This window comes from Hypomesus nipponensis, chromosome 12 (genome assembly GCF_054491055.1).
Source record: "Hypomesus nipponensis isolate SF chromosome 12, ASM5449105v1, whole genome shotgun sequence".
NCBI lineage: Eukaryota > Metazoa > Chordata > Actinopteri > Osmeriformes > Osmeridae > Hypomesus > Hypomesus nipponensis.
This window is the reverse complement of record NC_140372.1, coordinates 13921123-13941771: the sequence shown is the minus strand read 5'-3', so window position 1 is coordinate 13941771 and position 20649 is coordinate 13921123. Positions and strand designations below refer to the sequence as shown.

The window sequence follows — 20649 nt, the reverse complement described above, 5'->3', positions numbered from 1 at the left end:
AGAGAGATTATGACTAGTGTTGTTTATTATAAGTGTTTGTTGCCTTTTTGGATTACTTTATCATATGACTATCATATGGCTGAGAAGTAATTATACTTCTCCAACTGCGTTACGGACAGACGGATGGACGGAGTCGGACGGATTGGTTGAATTTATACTACTCCGACGGCTCTGCGTGCTGAAAACAATTACCTGCCAGAAGAGTAGGTGGCGCTGCACTGCTAGCTAGGTTATCAAAAAGTCGGAGCAAATTTAGAAATTAGCTGTTTCATAAATAAAATAAGCACCTTTTCAGCAACTACACTGCCCATTTCTCGTCACATTTTAATACAGATGCTGATTTATATGTACTGTTTAGCTGAAATATGAATTGTAAACTTACAGCAATGGCGGTCAAATAATTCTGTTTGTCTTGTTGGTCACGGCAACCCCGCCCCCGCCCCTGACGCAAGCGGTTCTTTAATACGGACAAATCACAGCCAAGGGGTATCCGTAAAATGACGGACGGTCGGATGGATAGTCAGGAGGTGCACGCAGAGCTCTCCGAGGGGCTCGGAGAGGGCACGGAGGGGGGGGGGGGGCATTCCTTGACGGAGAGGGCGTTCCCTGTCTCCGTTAAGGCCAAGTATAAATTGGCCTTAATTTGGCCTTAGGAATTCCCGAGGAGATGCGCTTGATTCCTGCCTGTTCCATAGTGAGAGCGGCGCGGCCAGAAACATTAGGTGTGTTCACTTATTTTGTTTTGCCCATCACTACTATCAGGGCTTGGAAAAACAGTGACTTTCAAATGGCTAGTAGAACTTAACATTAAATAATGATTTCAGTAAATCAAACAGCTGCAAGACCCAGTGAATTTTTATACAGCTACCAAACTAACGCTAGCATCGCTAACAACATTGGCCAATTCAACTTCGGTAGTGTAACCGAACTCTTCGTAGGTCCGTTTTAGAAATAGGAATTGTATATGGCTGTGTGGACAATAAGACATGGACGTGTTCTCTTTTCACAACTTGTATATTCCCAATTGTCTTCTTGAAATTGACATTCGGATTTCAAAAGGATTTTCTATGGCTCTTAGTGATGTGTCGTTGGAGAACGATTCGTTCATTCAAACAGTTGAATAATTAATAGAGGGTTTTCACGGCGCGTCATCAGACAGGAAGTCGCCATATTAGAGGCACTCCGCATCACAACAAAGCACAGGCACTGAAGTATATACCGAACGTCATCAAGGAAAATTGTTAATCATTGCCGTGTTTCAGGTTGTACCAATAGGACAGATCGAGAAAAACTTTTGCAATATTATAGACTTCCAAAAGTTATTAAAAACCAGGGAGAGGAATGTCAGAGATTATCAAAGTAAAGGAGGCGCTTGTGGTTGGCAATGCTCAACCAATTTCTACCAGGGAAAAAACATGATTGAAAGTCCCTTGGCTACACCTTGAGTATCGGAATGATATCATACAGTTAAAGTTAGGTTGTTTAAAGACGTTATTGCATTACTTACTTTGGCCTTCACAACACAACGGTCGTTGATAACTTGATAACTTGTTTGTACTTTAGCCTACTTACAGTTCAGTGCAGTAATTGTTTGCAGTGATAATTGGTAAATGTTAGTGTGATAACAAATGACCATTTCAAATCATACAAATTGTCATGATAGGACATAATTTGAATGCAGAAATGTATTTATAAGTAGTGTCTGCTGGTTTACATGCACTAACCTACATGATAATATGATATACATGTTTGCCAGGGAATTGGCTATAAAATGTTGAGCAGCAGTTAGATAAGCATTGTTTGAAGTTCTATTGTTGCGTTTGTTCTGTTTTGATATGTAATGATATGGTGTGTAGTTAAGATAATTTGAGTGTTCACCCTGATTGGAAATGTTGTCTAGTTAGATGGTTATCCAAGCTGTCCCATGGTAAAGTGCATCTACGCTAATAGGCGCTACAGTATCGTTTTTCCCGCTTGAAGTGCGGCCTATATTCCAGTGCGGCCTGTACTTCGATGTACAAAAATGGACATCGGTGGGGTGTGGCTTATAGAAAATGCGTCCTTATTTCCAAAAATACGGTAAAAATGCTATGAGTACGGTAGAAAGACAACAGCCACTCATACAGTTACTGTTCCTAGAGGTAGCTACTATGTATAGGAGAGAATACAGACATACAGACAGACACGCAACACTCATTAAAGTTCTTTCAAACACGACAGTGGAGGAATTCTGTGTTCAACAGGCCTTGGGTGTGGCCTCTGTGGGCTTCTATGCTGTTTGGGTGATTGGGCTCAAGACAGTTATGAGATGCATTCTAACCTCATAAAGCCCAACCCACAGAAAACACACGCGCACACACACACACACACACTCTCTCAAGACCCTTAAAAGATCACACACCCGGAGATCAAACACAGACACATGCAAATGCTTCTTTCGCACACACACAAACACACACTAACCTATGCTATTTAAAGGGGATAGCTGACCTGTGGCCCAGGGTAGTGGTGTGGAGGAATCCGGACGTGTTTGTGCATATGTGTTTGTATGTGTGTCTGTGTGTGTGTACGTGCATGTGTGTATGTGTGTGATTTTATAAAAGTACTGATGTATACAGAAGATAAGAATGAGGTCCTGTAGCTAAGATGTGGTCATGCAATGTGATTTGTCAATTCAGATTGTTCCTTGTGTCTGACCACTGAAATAATGTTAGAACTCTGCACTTTTATAACTTGACCTTCTGCTGTACTCTATTTGCACTATTCATATGACGTTTTCTGTAAAAGTGTCTGTTAACAACAGAGGATCTACTTCCTACAGCAGCTGAAGAAATTCAACCTGCCAAAGACAATGATGGTGCACTTCTACACAGCCATCATTGAGTCCATCCTCACTTCCTTCATCACCAGCTGTTACACTGCTGCCACTGCCAAGGACAAGAGCAGACTGCAGCGTCTCATTCGCACTGCTGAGAAGATGATTGGCTGCAGTCTGCCTTCCCTCGAGGACCTGCACACCTCGAGGGCCCTGAGGTGAGCGAGGAAGATTTTGGCCGACCCCCACCCTGGTCACTCCTTGTTCCAGGTACTCCCCTCCGGCAGAAGGCTGCGGTCCATCAGGACCAAAACCTCACGCCACAAGAACCGTTTCTTCCCATCCACCGCTGGCCTCTTCAACAAGGCCAAGGGCTCACACTGACTTGAACACTTACGATTCTTATATGTTAAATGTATGCACCTCCTGCCAAAGTAAATTATTTGTCTGTGCGAACTTTCATGGGGAATAAAATCCTTTTTGATTCTGATAAATGGATAAAATGTCAATGTCTAGAGATGAACTGAAGTCAAAGTATACATTCTGAGGTATAACAACCACAGAATGGACCTCTTAATAATTGCACACAGATCAGGTGTTTCTAAATAAAATGGTGGCCCAATGTTGGAATTAGGATGGAGGATGATAAAGCACACGCACACACACACACACACATATATATAAACAAGCACACATCATAAACACACAAACACATAAACACACGTCTGCAGTACATGATGTCATCATGTAACTCCAGCCAGACCTGAGGCAGTAATTGAGTATGACACCCACCTTGTCGGCTTTGATATCGTTGTGACGACGGCAAGTCTGCATGCCAACACCGGGTGGGTGGGTTGAATGACTGACTGTCATAAAGACTCACTGACACGAAAGTGTAAGTGTGAATGTGTATGTGTCCCGTATGTGTGTGTGGTAGCCAGTCCCTCAGATGTTGAAAAGGCGTCTAGACTATCGTATCAGTGACTGCCACAAAGCTAACTGTCATATTGGTGTCTGTCCGTCCATCCATCCGTCAGCCTGTCTGTCCGTCTGTTTGGTTATCTGTCCGTTCGTCTATAAGAAGTGGCGTAAGTTTCATATCAGTTACTGTCATAAAGATGGCGGATGTCTGTCATTCTGGGAATATGGAGAGGCATGATGTAGAGGGAACTTATTTCTGGTACTGAGCTGTCCCTAAAAAAGAACTGAAAGAAACATAAATTCCCTAATATTTTCAGATTGAGATTCATCAAAAGCTAGGTATGCAGACAGGAGACTCAACCACAGTGAGACTGAGAGAGAGAGAGAAAGAGAGAGAGAGATAGAGAGAGAGAGAGAGAGAGAGAGAGAGAGAGAGAGAGATAAGCAGCCACTGAGCTAGTAAGTAAGGCAGACGGACAGACAGACAGACAGACACAGACAGACAGATAGACGGATGGTCGGACAGACGGACAGACAGAGCTGAAGTCGGACGCTCAGGGGCTTACTAAGGCTTTAAAGGGTTGGATGTGAACCTGCCGTTGTATCTCACCCTCCTGTCACCATTAGGTCTAAGTAGGGGGTCTGTCAATCACAAGCTAGTGGCTACCGCAGCTCCCATTAGTTACTAATCTATACTAGTCTGCGCAGGATTGTAAGTGGTTTACACAGGGCAAGGCTAGATGGTCTGTACAGGAACCAAGCGTCTAGAGGCTAGTATTAGCATAAGCTACGTCACGAAACACTAGAGTGCTAGTAAGATAATTTTGTACAGCAATGCTGAAGTAGTCATGCATGGAGTAGGCTGAAATATCTAGAGCTGTCATACATTCGTTTTAGAGACAGTGAAGACTTTGAATGAAGTCTAGTCAAAGAGGATATATTCTAAGATTTGTTCGACAGTACACTAATATTTAGCTAATTTGCGTAGGTGATACAATATGCTGAGGTACTATAGCTTGTACAGTGTTATGCTAAGCTAGTTTGATCAAAAGACACCTTGATATGGTTGCAACTATAAAAGTGTTTAGAAGTCAAGGTCCTTCAGTAACTCTCCATGGACCTTGTCTGAGTCGCAATCTCAGCAGAGTCACCATAAAGACATATTTAAACAAGCATAATCTGTGGTCAGGAAACCAAAAGTCCAAAAGTAATCATTTCAATGACTTTGTCAATGCAGCATAACTCCATTGACTTCAGCGGCATATAGCAAAACATGTATCCTACTCTTTAAAACCAGAGAGAGAAAAAATAAATGAAATTCATTGAATAGCGACAGTCATACTCTCCAATCCCTACGAAACCACCAAGCGGGAGACTTAATAGTTGTGGTGCACCATAATTGCAGGCCACTGATAAAACGTTCCACACACAAATTGCTCCCTCAATGATTCACGTTGTACAGTATGACGAGAGAAATCAACAATGATGTTGACATAGAAACGAGGTAAACACCATCTGAACACTGACTGGAATCTATTCGAGGCATCCATTACAAATAAATATGAAAAGAGTAAAACTATACATATTGCATACTGTACCTTCGGTAAGAAATCACCACAAAGCCATGAGATCCACTCTCCAAATGCAACACACACACACACACACTATCTGTTTCCTTGGTAGCTACTGATTATCACATTAGCAAACGTATCTAGAGCTGCGAGGAGTTCAAGCCCCTCATAAATAGACAACAGACAGACAGGATGTAGAAAGAACAGGCTCCGACTCACCAACTATTAGAGGCTTCTACTCAGCCGGTCTCCTTATTCTCTGCCTGGGGCTTCATTATGGTCTCTATCTGTCTCTCTCTGACTCTCTCTGACTCTCTGTCTCTCTCTCTCTGTCTTGCACTCGTCTCTCTTGTTCCAACTCTTGGGAGCTAACAAAACATGCTTTAGTCCTGGCAGTCTGTTTGAGGTTGAGGCACACTCTCCCTCTCCCTCTCTCCCCCTCTGTAGCCATCCAGACATGCTTGGGGCCGTGCCACAGCCTAATATGGGAGGACAGCAGTAAACAAGGAATACAGCCAGAGCTGTCACTGAGCATGCCGGGCACCTCTCTCTCCCAGTCACACACACACACACACACACTGCTTAACCTGAGGGCTCACGGTAGCACCTGCAGCTAATACCCGGGCTTTAGCTCTGTGAGCTAACACTGCTACATTAGGAAACCTTGTCATTAACAATAACATTGAGCCTCAGTCATATCAACATCTTAAGAATGACACTGTGTCACCATTCAGCGCTGTTTCCCGGTTTGACATAGCACCTGTCTAACAAGCTGAACATCTCGAGGTGTGGAGAAGTGTGTGTTGTGTGTGTGGTGGTGGTCTCATAGAGACTCAGGCCTCCCTGAGTCACGACCCCTAGGTCACCAGCTGCTGGACCACAGGGCTATTAGCGGAGCAAAGACAAGCCCAGAGAGATAAGGTCCACCACACACAGAGACACACACGTACGCATCCACACACGTACGCACACACACGTTTGGATAGCTGCTGTGAATTTCAAGCATCATGGATTACTGATGTCCTGGGCAACTTACAGACAACATACAGACTCTTTAACACAAGTCTACACCAGTCATATCTTATGTGTAGATCAGAATCAGAATGGGCTTTATTCACCTTATAAGGTCACACAAACAAGGAATTTTCTGTGGCAGGAAGGTGCATACGATAAACATATACACATTTTAAGTAGAAAAAGTACAGCAGGCTCAATCATTCTAAATTCGAAAGCCCCTTTGAGGTCCCTTTCACCAACGTCAATAGAGAGCTTTAGCAAGGGCTGTCTACTGGTGTGACTGATAATGCATCCATGTGTCATCACCTGGAGATGAAACTAGCATTGAGCCATCGGAGACCTTTAGGACCACCAGAAGTCTCCCTGGGTGCTTGCTTCATGTCAGGTGACGAGTGGGGCAATCTGGGCCCCAACGTCCACCAGACGGTCAACTCAAAACTCTCCACTTGTCTCAGAGTTAGTGGAAAATACTGGCCAGGCTGGTTAGCCACTTAGCCTGTGGGAAGAGTCCTTTGTGTTCCCCCTCTCTCTCACCCTGCCCCACCCCCCCGACAACAAAATAATTCCCCCCACCCGACCCCCATCTGACCCTGCGTCCTTGACGATGAGATCAAAGGACAAAAGAAAGGGAGAGATAAGAGGCGCGGGGGGGGGGGGGGCTGTGTGGCGTTCCGGTTATTTTCAGGACACATTACCATGGCCTCCCGTTGCAAACCACCCACACAGAAGAGCGCTGTGTCCCGTCGTCCATCCATGCCGTGACCACATCCTTCAAGCCACCCTCTGGGGTCACCACCACCTTTGGACACTGTGAGGGCGCCTTTCGCGTTCTGACGTAACGTTCCAGCCAACGTCCCGGCAACACTCCAACGACAGTCTTTCGCTTTCCAGAACCAACGATGCCACAATGTTCGAACAACTCCGACTCCTGCCCGATCCAACTGCGGCAGTACAGTCCATCCAAACCTGCAATTAGTCAGCCCAGCGGAAACCTGATGGAGCTTTTCTGCTGAGCACACAGTGAACACAGCAGAGCATATAGTAAGGACTGCCAACACCAGCCTTTCCAGCCACCTCTAACCCACAGCAATTACATCTCTACTTCTCCAGGGAATTTGATAGAAAGGAGGGGGGACAAACCCTGTGTTCTTGTCGCACTAAGGTGGCTGACGGATCTGGAGTGGATGACTATGGGTTCAGACGACTTCCTGTGATCAGATGCTACTGCTAGCTCATGGCTGCTGCTACACACATGTGAAAACACTCACACACAGACACACAGACACACACACACACATACAGGGGGCTGAACGGGAGTCTGCTGGGGCGGCCTGGGTAAGGGGTGTCAGGTTACCCACCCCATGAAGTGAGGGAGAGGGGTGGAAGGTGGAGGCGGGGGGTGCAGTCAGCAGTAGGGAGACTGACGCCCACCTATTTCTGCCCCGGCTATTTAAAGGGGTGATTGACGGGCTGGAAGGAGGGGTGGGGGTATGACAGCAGCTGAGAGGGAGGGATGGGGGGAGGGGGGGGGGGGGGTGGCGGAGGATGGGAGAGAAAGAGAAAGAAAGTGTGTGCGTGTGTGTGTGTGGGGGGGGGGTAGATAGGGAGCGGAAGAAGGGAGAAGAGATAAGATCGAGGCTCAACGCACTGAATATTGGAGGTCTTTCTGATGTTGAAATGCTGTTAGTCAAATCCACCTGCTAACTACGTGTACACATACAAGACACGCACGGAAGCTTTCCCACTATCTCACCACCCAAAACACACACTCCCACATGCATCCAGACCACCCACACGCTCACATAGTTTTTTGTTGGAGGTACAATTGCACACATACACACACACACACACACACACACACACAACTGGGTGGGAATGGTTGGAACGGATTGGTTGTCTTCACTCATCCGCAACTGCTAATAGAGTCTTCAAGATTTTGGACCACAGCTCCACCAAGGAATTGAGATTTTATGTGTGTGTGTGTGTGTATTTGTGTGCGTGTGTACGAGTGTGCGTGTATGTGTCTGTGTGAGTGTATGTGTGTCGTGCGTGCGTTTGTGCGTGTGTGGGTTTGTGTGTGTGTGTGCATGTGTGTCTGTGTGTGTTTGTGGGTGCGCGCGTGTGTCTGTGTGTGCGCCTGTGTGTGTGCGTGCGTGTGTATACGTGTGTGTGACTGTGGTCTCAAATAGGTGCTCACCTTCTGTGGTGTCCACACAGCGCTGGTTGAAGTTCTCGTATGAGTCCCAACGGATCAAAGGATCCTGGGTTTTGTCGGAGTTGTAGTCCACGGACACACTGGGGCCCTTCTCAAGGTGACTCAGCCCTGCGGAACACAATGCAAACTGGAACATGAAGTCTCTTGTGAAACACCCCCCCAAAAAGTGCATTCTTGGTCATCTGACCTCCATTCGGTCGCAACACACCTTTTATTTTCTCGGGCCCAAAGGAAAAGACAAACTCCACTTTGCCGTATTCTGGAAACCTCTCATCTGTGCAAAGACATACACACACGCACACAGAGATGAGGAAAGATGAGGAAATCAGGATGGTAGACACATAACCCACAGGCACCTGGTCCTAGACTTGTTTACCTTCTCATAGACACACTCACACACCTTTGAAAGTCTCATCCAGCTCATTCTTGCCGAAGACCACCCCCAGGTCATGGATGGCACAGGTGTGGAACTGGACCCTGAACACCACATCTCGGCTGGGGTTCCTGAAGCGCTTGTGATAGCAAGTCAACTGGAGGAGAAGAGAGGAGATGAGGGGCGGGGAGGGGAGGGGATGGGAGAGGAGGAGAGGGGAGGGGAGGGAAGGGGAGAATAAAGGAGAGGAGGGGAGAGGAGAGGAGAGGAGAGGAGAGGAGAGGAGAGGAGAGGAGAGGAGAGGAGAGGAGAGGAGAGGAGAGGAGAGGAGAGGAGGGGAGGGGAGGGGAGGGGAAGGGAGGGGAGAGGATGGGAGGGGAGGGGAAAGGAGGGGAGGGAGAGGAGGGGAGGGAGAGGAGAATAGAGGAGAGGAGGGGAGGGGAGGGGAGGGGAGGGGAGGGGAGGGGAGGGGAGGGGAGGGGAGGGGAGGGGAGGGGAGGGGAGGGGAGGGGAGGGGAGGGGAGGGGAGGGGAGGGGAGGGGAGGGGAGGGGAGGGGAGGGGAGGGGAGGGGAGGGGAAGAGAGGAGAGGAGGGAATGGGAGAGGAGAGGAGAGGAGGGAATGGGAGAGGAGGGGAGGGGTGTAGAAAATAGACATTTGATCATGTTTACATGGGTAGATGGGCAGGTCAGCCACTAAGAGAGAGAATGATGAGAGAAAAAGAGAGAGAGGTGTTCCGTACTCACCAAGATGTCTCCCTTCAGCAGTAGGCCAGGTTCTATGGTGATGCAAATACTGGTGTGGCTGTCTCCTTGCACGTTGCTGTGGCAACAGCAGAACCAAGCAATTAGCCTCTATCATGTTTCATTATGTTGGAACACATAAGAGTTCATTTTGGTGAAGCTAGCTGTCTCATCATGATGCACTACACACAACTAGGCACACTACAGGAAACCGTCTGTTTCGTTATGATTTGTTATTAAAAGGCAGTGCTTTAAAAGAGTTGTTTCTTGAGAATCAGACAGAAGCAGGAGGCTGGTGGGCTGGGGGCTAGGGAAGGCTGGGGGCTAGGGGAGGCTAGTGGGCTGGGGGCTAGGGGAGACTAGTGGGCTGGGGGCTAGGGGAGGCTGGGGGCTAGGGGAGGCTAGTGGACTGGGGGCTAGCGGAGGCTGGGGGCTAGGGGAGGCTAATGGGCTGCGGGCTAGGGGAGGCTGGGGGGGGCTAGTGGAGGCTGGGGGCTAGGGGAGGCTAGTGTGCTGGGGGCTAGGGGAGGCTGGGGGCTAGGGGAGGCTAGTGTGCTGGGGGCTAGGGGAGGCTAGTGGGCTGGGGGCTAGCGGAGGCTGGGGGCTAAGGGGTCCTGGTGGGCTGGGGGCTAGGGGAGGCTGGGGGCTAGGGGAGGCTAGTGGGCTGGGGGCTAGGGGAGGCTGGGGGCTAAGGGGTCCTGGTGGGCTGGGGGATGCTGATGTTGCTACACACATCAGACATTAGAGGAACATTAATGACACCCTGTCTACCAGTGCAAACTGTACAGTACTGTAGACACACAAATGGGGATGAGCACTGGATTTTAGACATGAATGGACTGCATAATGATAGAGAGGAGATGAGAGAGAGACGGGGAGAGAGACAGAGAGAGACACACACACACGCGCACGCACACAAACATACTATATTCCTGAAGTGTAGACTGGCTGCATGGCCTGGTAGATCTTCAGAAAGGGACGACAGCCTGAAGAAAGGGAAAAGGAAAAGTAGAAAGAGATAGTTATAGATAGAGACACACAGAGAAAGAGAGAAAGAGAACGTAAAACGAATACTACCATTCGCAATAGCTGCCATCGCAATTGTTGTCAATACTCGCAATAGTTATCTAGTAAAGAACTTAGATGGTCTTCAACATTGTGTGCGCGTGCGTGTGGGTGTTACTAACCTCCCTTGGACTCAAAGTTGGGGATGCCGTGCATGATGACGTGGTGCAGGAACAGGGGCTTGTTGTTGATCTTGATCTGACCTGACAGCAGGCCACTGAAGTAACGCACATACCTGCAGGAGAGATGGATGAGGGACAAGAGACATGACGAAACGAGAGAGAGAGTTCAGTTCTAGGATGTTTATAATTACAAATGTTGTACCTTCACAGTCGACTGCTTTGGCAACACTGTTTAACCAGGGGGGTATTCCAGAAAGCAGGTCATGTGACATACCCTGGTAAGTTAACTCCCCAGCTGACACCCAGCGTTGTAGCAACATTGCCAATCAGCTGGTGGGTTAACTTACCCTGTTATGTTGCATAACCTGCCTTCTAGAATACCCACATGAAGCATTCATGTCAATATGGCTGGATTTGTTAGTTTCCTCCAGGATCACTACGACTCTTATTGAGTGACTTGTTGCTATTGTAGGTTAGATATAACGAAGTTAAGTCTTGTACTTGCTGTGTAATATTTTACTGTTGATTGTTCTTTTACAGGTACAGTCCTGCACTTTTGTGGTTCATGTTGTTTTATTTGTAACTTGTATAACTACATGCTCTTATGGGTCTTCCCTTTTGGCACTTGTTTAGCTTTTTCACAATGTATGCTTCATGTTTTGGCTGCTTGCAATGTTTGGGACTATCTCGTTGTTATGTTCAGTGACCTATGCTCTTTTGTAAAGCTCTCTCTTGGAAGTCGCTTTGGATAAAAGCGTCTGCTAAATGAATAAATGTAAATGTAAATGTAAATATTATTGAATTGAACTGAGAGAAAGAGAGAGTGAACGCGTGACATTTGGCATGTGTGCATTTGTGTGTGTACGTGTGCTGAATGTGGCTCTGCGGGGCTGTGTGTGTGTGTGTGCCCGAGCGTGTGTGTGGTGAGGACGATGACGAGGGTGGTAATGGCGATGGTACACAGGGACCTCCAGTGCTGCTCCTGTGGAGACAGAGCTGAAGTGTCGTGTCATTGGCCAGATGGCTCTGCACAACAGATTCAATTAGGACTGAGCAGGAAGCTTTGAAAAACACAGCTGGCCTGCGTAAGTGGCTATGAGTATGTGCACCCTTGAGCGTCTGTGTATTGTGTGCGTGCGTGCGTGCGTGTGTGTGTGCGCGTACAGTGTGTTTGGGGTCATGCTAAGGGACACGTTCTGGAAGTCTGCCCTCTGTCCTCTGTGATTGATCACAGGGATTTGGAACATTCTAATCTGGATTGGAATCTCACGTCTCACAAGAACGTTATTAATCTCCCCACCGACCGGAGCCTTGGCAGTGAATCTGAGGCTTATTATATACCATGTATCCTATATCATCAGAGGTGTGCTCCGTGGGTTCCTATGCCTTCTGTGTTGCTATGGCAGTATTTCTCTTTCACTTCCCCTCTTCCTGCCCCCCCCCCCTCCCTAGCCCATAATAAGCGCAGACTGCAGGGCTAGTAGGATAATTATATCTAGGGAAGGAAACCCTGAAGAGAGAGCAGCTCTACAGACAGAGAACAGCTTTGTAGAGAGAGAGAGAGAGAGAGAGAGAGAGAGAGAGAGAGAGCGAGCGAGCGAGAGCGAGAGAGGCTAGTACTAGAGACGGACTAGTTCTGTACAGATCGGTCCATACCTAGGAGGCCCATACATGGCTAACTGAAGAACCCTTTCATCCAAGATCTGAACAGATAGACATGTTAGCCCACCTCCTTATCCACTCTCGTTCCTCAAAAGGAGTATGTAGAGGTCAAGGTTAGGGGTTATCATATGGGAACGTAGCCAAAGCCATCTTTAAAAGCGGGCCCTCTTTGTCCCCCGTCCCCCCATCCCCCTCCAGGGGTCAAACCCATTCACACCACAACAGGAAGTAGTTCCTAGACAGGAAGTGGGCTGGTGACTGACCTTCTCTGGGATGGCTGACCGACAGGAAGCGCTTTGTCCTCGTAGAAGCGGCGCATGGCGAAGCGGTCCAGGGCCTGGCCGGCACTGCAGAGCCGGAGGAGGAGTTACCCACCGTTACCACAACAACCCCAACACAGCGGGCAGACACACTAGTACTGGATGTCAGGACTGTGTATCCTGCTCAGGCCAGGTCAGAAGTGTGTGACGTGTGTGTATCTTCCAGCGGAACATGGGTACCTGGCAGATATGTTGCTGTAGTGCATATAGGCTGCTACCACCACCCCTGTTCTCCCTCTGTTACCCTGCAGACAGATAAGAGAGAGAGAGGCACACATACACACACAAAGGGAGAGAGAGGGAGAGGGAGACAAAGACATACAGTGAGAGAGGTGTACGAAAAAGAGAGAGACAAATAAGAAGTGGGGGCAAGATGGAGGTAAAGAGACGGAGATGTACAGAGATAGAGAGGAAGATAAATAGGTACAACAGTATCTTAGTGATCAGATTGAAAGCTCAGCATGGTTTACACCTACATACATCAGAAGGTTGTGTATCTTCTTGTGAATTTGATTTGATTGATCGGGTCATTCTTTTCTGCATCAGGCAGGAACAGAATCAAGCTGTCATTAACCATACTGCCATTCTTTGTCCCTAAAAAAGTAACACCTAAAAATAGTGATGTAGAACAAAGGACCTGACCCTTCAGCTCATTTAGCAAGCAGAACATTCCGGGCAATGCTGGCCAAATCACATCTAACTCAAAAGTCTTTTTTTTTCTTCGCCTTTTTCTTTTCTTTTTTTTTTTACTCGTTTAAATGAAGCCTCAGTTTTCCCCTCCCACCAAACAAGCTTGCGTTTCACAACGAGGATCCGTAACCATAGCAACGTGCTGCTTGCCACAGCTCTGTGTATGCATTTCATCCTCTCCTGAATCAAACTTCTCCCCACGGTGCTATCAAGTCAACCCTCTAACACTGACCGATTGATACCGACAGAGTTTCCCTCTACGAGATTCATCGAGTACGGCTGATAATAAATCGGGCTATTCTGGTAACAAGGACCACTTAAGCTCTGCATGGATGACTGTTGCCAGACAGCGACTGAATAACTTTCTGTGCCTCCGCGATAAACTTTAATTCATGGAGACATAAAACTGTCCCACGCAAAATGGGCCTGTGAGGGCCACTTTGACGACAACTGCGCCATGGAGACCGACGCATGTGGATGTGTGACCCTTTTTTCCGGAACTTCAGCCGTCAAGCGGGTGTGGGGCCTGCTCGCTGAGCAACACAGAGGGGCTCCTCGTGGGAGGTGACAGAACAGCGCCCCCCATTGCCCGGCACAGCACATTGACTTCCTCGCATCAGTATAGACGAGAGACAGAGATAAGCAGGGGAATGAGATGAGGCCTGTGCGAATCTTCCTCCCAGGAAGACGGAAGGCTGACCAAACTATCGACATGCGTCTTCACCCTCTCTCTCGCAACATGGACACAGTGAAGGAATCTGGCTGAGAGGATTGAGATGCGTCCCCCCCCCTAAATCCACCCTTCCACTGTGTAACAGTGTCGAGACGGGGCCCCTCGGTGTCCTTCCCCTCACCTTGTTGTGCAGCACCACCACGTTGCAGGGCTCTGTGTTCAGCCAGGTGTCCATGGCCTTGCACATGCTGCAGATTCTGTCCAGCGCCGGGGCGTGGTGGTCTGGCCAGCCGAAATCCAACACCTGGAGGATGGGGGGAACACGCAACCACACACACACACACACAGACAGACACACAACCACACGCACACACACGCAGACAGACACACAACCACACACACACACACACAGACAGACACACAACCACACGCACACACACGCAGACAGACACACAACCACACGCACACACACACAGACAGACACACAACCACACGCACACACACGCAGACAGACACACAACCACACGCACACACACACAGACAGACACACAACCACACGCACGCGCAGACAGACACACAACCACACGCACGCACACGCAGACAGACACACAACCACACGCACGCGCAGACAGACACACAACCACACGCACGCACACGCAGACAGACACACAACCACACACACACACACACAGACAGACACACAACCACACGCACGCGCAGACAGACACACAACCACACGCACGTACACGCAGACAGACACACAACCACACACACACACACGCAGACAGACACACAACCACACACACACACACACGCAGACAGACACACAACCACACACACACACACGCACGCAGACAGACACACAACCACACACACGCAGACAGACACACACAACCACACACATGCACCAAATTGATGTCGGATTGCGCGGGTGTCCGTGTGTGTTTTCTGTGTAGGCGTGAGTTTGTGGTTTGTGTGTGTGTGTGTGTGTGTGTGTGTGTGTGCGTGCACACACGTTTGTGTGTGTGTCTGACCTTGTGATTGAGTTTGATGATATCATTTCTTCGTTCACTCAGGTTGAGAAGCTGAAACCACAAACAACACAACATCAGAAGGAGATTTGTCTGTTGACAGAGCGTGACAAAGGAAACAGAGAGGTACACGTACTTACATACAACACACACACACACACATACGCAAACAAGCCTACCCCCATCCACACACACACACACACACCCACTCTCTCACCAGGTAGTGTTCCCCATGTTTGGAGTGCAGCATGGAGGCCACCTCTGTCAGGCTGGAGGTGTAGATGTTCTCCTCCACAGTGCTGGAGAAGCACAGGGAGATGATCCTCTCTGTGATGTACACCAGGTCCACCTCAGAGCTCTCCTCCATGGCCTGCGGCACGCTCACACTGCAGGACGGAGCACGCACACACACACACAAACATACACACACACACGCGTGTGTCATGGAAGTCATTCAGACGGGCCTCTCTCAGAAACCGAGTTGACAGTCCTCCAGCTCTCCTACAATACAACAAATTGATCCAAGCTGCAGTTGCGCAATCCTCATGATCAGCGCCCCCCCCCCCCCCCCCCCCCCCAGCCCTAACCCCCCCTCCCACCCCCCCACACACACACCCAGCCAGGCCAACAGTCGATAGGCAACAGGCAGGTTGGGTTGTGCGATGCCTATGGAACATTCGTTTGGAGCAGAGACATCCCACGGACGAGAGGAGTCCTCACCCTCCTCAAAAGTCACAGCTGAAGCCAAGATGACAAACACCGGGATTGGAACCTCGGTCTCTGAGGGTGTGCGTCCATGCATTAGGGGGTTGGGAGTGTTGGGGTTAGAGTCTTACCGTGAAGGTCTTCTGCGGGTCTCCACACTCTTACAGGACCTGGTCGAGCCCTGGAACACACAGAACATCGACCAACATGTCAAGCACAACAACACTGGAACCCCAGAACAACGCCGTGGCAACCATGTTCTGGGAGAGGTACATCACTGTCACTGGATCAGTGTGATGAGGAAAGGAGAGCGGAGAGGAGAGCAGAGCGGAGTGGAGAGGAGACCTGTCGATGTGTGTGTTCAAAGATGGTTCTAGTTTGTCTGCATTTAGACTGTCTCCTAGAGCTTCTATTGTAGATAGCTGACTGGAGAGCTGCTCTAACCTTCCAACACTCAGACTTTACTCTCGACTATACCCAGAATTCGGACCAGGAGCAGGACCAAGACCAATACAGTTGGAAGTTAAAGACACACCCACACACTGTTCTGAACAAGCTGGGCAGATGCTGTAGCAGATCTGTGCATTGTGTTTTACTCTAGCAGGCTGTGGGGGGAGAGGACATGATACAGCATGTAACATATGTTGTCTGTTGAGTTCTAACTGCACGCAGGGCAATGTGTGTGCATGTGTTTGTTTGCGTAGCTTGCCTTCTGCCTCCTCATCTGAACCAGCTGTGAGCATGCAAACGTACCCACCCAGACCCAGCCAAACCCTACCCACATCACAGAGAACAACTCCGTGGTCAAAGCAAAGAGGGGGTCAGATGGCTAAGCGGTTAGGGAATCGGGCTATTAATCAGAAGGTTGCCGGTTCGGTTCCGGGCCTGCCAAAAATGATGTTGTGTCCTTGGGCAAGGCACTTCATGCTACTTGCCTCGGAGGAATGTCCCTGTAGTTACTGTAAGTCGCTCTGGATAAGAGTGTCTGCTAAATGACAACAGGTAAATGTAAAGCAGCACAGATACTTTTGAAAATCAGTTGCTGCAGTATGTCACTCAAACCACTGGACTTCCTGGTTGGGCATGGCCTACCTTCCACATGTGTCGTATGCTCCGCCTCCAGGAAAAATGCAGCGAGGCAAAAGGCCAATGGATGAACCCGCCCATGGGCATGGCTGGGTAACCAGCCCTATCACCCTGTTATCAAACACCTGCCTTCCTGAATGTGGGTCAAATGCACCCAATCCCGGCTCAGTCCCTAATGAGCAGTAGACCTCGCAGACAAGGATGAGTCTGGGGAATGTAGTCCATAGAGGAGAATGGACCCCATGTCCCTTTTCTTCTCTTCTCTCTTTCTCTCAGCTATTTTCCTTCACTCTGTGCTTCTTTTGTTTTGTTGCGTGCTCTTTTCTCTTTCTCTCGCTCTCACATCCCTCCCTCTTTGCCGTGCTGGGTTAGTGACACACCGTTCTTTTCCTTTCCCTTCCCCTTAACGCTGTTGTTTTGCCTCGTCCCTCCTCGTCTCTTCTTGCCTTTCTTCCCTCTCCCCTCCCCTCCTCCCCGTTCCTCTCCTCCCTTCTTCTTTCCTCATCCCCTCTCCTCTTCTCCCCTCTCCTCTCCTCTTCTCTCCTCCTCTCTACTCTCCTCCCCTCTCCTCTTCTCCCCTCCTCTCCTCACCCTGAATGTATTCCAGGGTACACTTTTGTTGACACTAACAGGCCCTATACTGACTCAATTATAAATACAAAGGGGAACAAGCAGACACACATGCATACACACTACCAGATCCTGCTCGTTTTCTAGAAGCTAACCAAATAAACATTCCTGCATGCCTTCCTCTGTCCTCACGCGCAGCACAGAACTGGGTTTATACATAGCAGGTCTGACACATCCTGATCAGTAACACACACACACACACACACACACATTCCTCTCTACCATCTCCTCTAGTGTACTCCTTCTCTTCCTCCTACGCGTGTGACTGTGTGCCGTAGTCTCCCTCCAGCCGTTCTTAACCTTCTCATTTCCATGTTCGGTTTTTTCCTCCAACTGCAAGAATGCTCCAAATCTCTCTAACTCTCTCTCTATCTCTCTCCCCCTCTTTCCCTTAAACAGTATCTTTCTCTATTCAATTCAATTCAGTACTTTATTTGGACGGTCAATCTCATGTCCAGTCTCATGTCCACTGGAGACAGACACTCGTATCGACACAGTATGACTCAGCATGTGTGCGCGTGCGCGCGTGTGTGAGTGAGAAAAGAGGATGACGAGGAGGAGAGAGTGGAAACACGCGATGAAGAGCATGGACCACTTACCGGTGTTTCTACATGCTTCAGAGGGAGCTGAGGAGTACCGGGAGGCTGAGAGAGAGAGCAGAGAGAGAAAGAGAGACCGAGAGGGAGGGAGAGAGATGGAGGGAGGGAGGGAGGGAGGGAGGGAGGGAGAAAAAGGAGAAAATGTTGAAAAAAGGAGAGTCGACGACTGAGATCTCGCAGAGAAACAGAGCACACCACACATAAAAGGGCACGCATCCACAGGCAATTTGAAACACACACACAATCCCCCACCTCACAAAACACACACATTCAAATAGCTCAACGATGATCCCCATGTTTAGGAAAAAAGCTCCGTGCCAAAGGAGCAGACCAGGGCCCCGGCTCCTGCCAGCGTCCAGGATGAGGAGCTGTTCCCTGGGCCAGGCTCTCCGTCAGTCAGCCTCCTAAAAAGGACATGGTCCACACGCAACCAGCACTGATGTTTGGAGCATAGGTGAGGTTGTTTTGATTATGGAATCGAATACAGGATAAACACTCAGCTCCTGGGTCACTCTTAGGGCTTGTAACAGTCTTTGGGATATTCTCTGGTCAAGGTGGAGGTGCTCTGGACACAAGCACCCACTTATGGACAACGAGGGAATTACACTGCAGTTTGTTTTTTATCTATTCTCTTTCAACTATGTATCCTTCTGTAGGGTAGTGGGAGGAGAGGGGGAGGAAAGCCTTAGAAAGAGGGAGGAAGGACGGTGGGTGGGTGGTTGGGAGTGAGGGAGGGAAGGAAAGCAGTCATCTATCAGCTGTGTTGAAGATAGGTGGGATCTGAACCCATGACCTCCGTGCGTGTTTTTCATCCACAATTCCAAGACGACATGAGAGAGAATTAAGAGAGACACAGTGAGGGGTTGTGACCCCGGAGTCTGAACACACACAAGGTCACAAGTTCATCCTGGAATGTCTGTATTAAGCATGTTGCACAACTTGGGATCCTGAGATAGCATTTGAGGGGAAACATTCCCATGAAACCCCGAGCTTGGTGGTCGTTTTCACCATGGTGCGTTTGCCATTCCGACACGGCATCAGACGGAGATAAACGTTAAGGGCAGAGGACCAGCGCCGAACATGGTCGTTTGGGTTGAGACGGCTGTAACTGCTCACAACCACTGTGGTCTTCCCCCATCATCCATATGCATACACACGCCTGTGTCTCAAAGTCAGAGTGGGCTACAGACACACACAAATACACACACACATATACACAAGCATACACATGCATGCATATACACGCACATACCCATACACACACACATATACACCAATACACACCAAACATGCACATGCATGCACATACACACACACATACACACCCACACATACACAAGCATACACATGCATGCATATACACACACATACCCATACACACACACACACACACATACACAAATATACACCAAACATGCACATGCATGCACATACACACACACACACCCTAACTAATGTGCACTCACAGCCGGTGAGTAGACGCAGTTTTATTTAGGTCTTACAGCTATCTAGTTCATCTTCTATCAGTATTAGTAACAAGCCTGCAGTTATATCTGCCGTTAAACTGCAGTTTCCACACTGTGCCGCATTCTGTGACTCATACAGATCGAGCAGAAAGGCATAACATACACACACAAACACGCACACACGGAAAGACACACGACATAAGCTCCCCCTCCGCACGCACACACACACAGTATGTTGGTCCTGTGCTAGAAGCGGTGTGTACTCACCAGCTCATGGCTGGTGGGCATGGGGCATATTGTGGAGGCCTGCGGAGACAGAGAGAGGAGAGGGTTAGGTCTGGACATGAAACTCAACAACACACACACTTTACATGCACACACACGTTGACACACACACACACGCACAGACACATACTATACACGCACCCCCAATCAGCAGTCAAGGGGAGATTATTAGGAATGTCAGTGAGAAGGACTTAGGCTGATGCTGATTGGTTTAGCTTTCACTGCCTCTGGCTGCTAATGAAGGTTTAATGTGAAATAACAGGATTAGAGAGAGAGAAAGAAAGAGAGAGTGCTAGACAGAGAATTTGAAAAAGAGTTTAAAGAGAGAGCGAAAGAAAGAGTGAGAATAAGACAGAAAGAGTACAAAAAAACAGGGGGAAAAGGGAGAAAAAGAGTGATGTAGACAGAAAGGGACAGAGAGGGAGAAAAGGAGAAGACGTAGAGAGAGGTAGAGAGAAGTAAAGAGAGGGAGAGAGAGGTAAAGAGAGGGAGAGAGAGGGGGAGAGAGGTAAAGAGAGGGAGGGATAGAAGTAAAGAGAGGGAGGGAGAGGAAGAGAGAGAGAGAGAGAGAGAGAGAGAGAGAGAGAGAGAGAGAGAGAGAGAGAGAGAGAGGTAAAAAGTTACTGCAGCAAAAAACACAATGCATCCCTCCATCACAGAG

At 48.7% G+C, this 20649-nt stretch overlaps 1 protein-coding gene across 1 annotated transcript in view; it reads right to left on the bottom strand.

Moving 5' to 3' along the window:
• The window catches only part of LOC146261625 (tensin-1-like), a 42798-nt gene extending 22789 nt beyond the window's left edge, over nt 1-20009 (bottom strand). Inside the window, 14 exon segments of the mRNA XM_084667447.1 lie at nt 8522-8647; nt 8748-8813; nt 8940-9069; nt 9658-9733; nt 10580-10640; nt 10842-10954; nt 12767-12850; nt 13004-13068; nt 14368-14490; nt 15221-15271; nt 15435-15603; nt 16054-16103; nt 18238-18282; nt 19971-20009. Coding sequence (XP_084523573.1) covers nt 8522-8647; nt 8748-8813; nt 8940-9069; nt 9658-9733; nt 10580-10640; nt 10842-10954; nt 12767-12850; nt 13004-13068; nt 14368-14490; nt 15221-15271; nt 15435-15603; nt 16054-16103; nt 18238-18282; nt 19971-19991 — 1180 coding nt within the window. The 5' untranslated portion in view covers nt 19992-20009.
• Between the last annotated feature and the right edge of the window lie 640 nt (nt 20010-20649).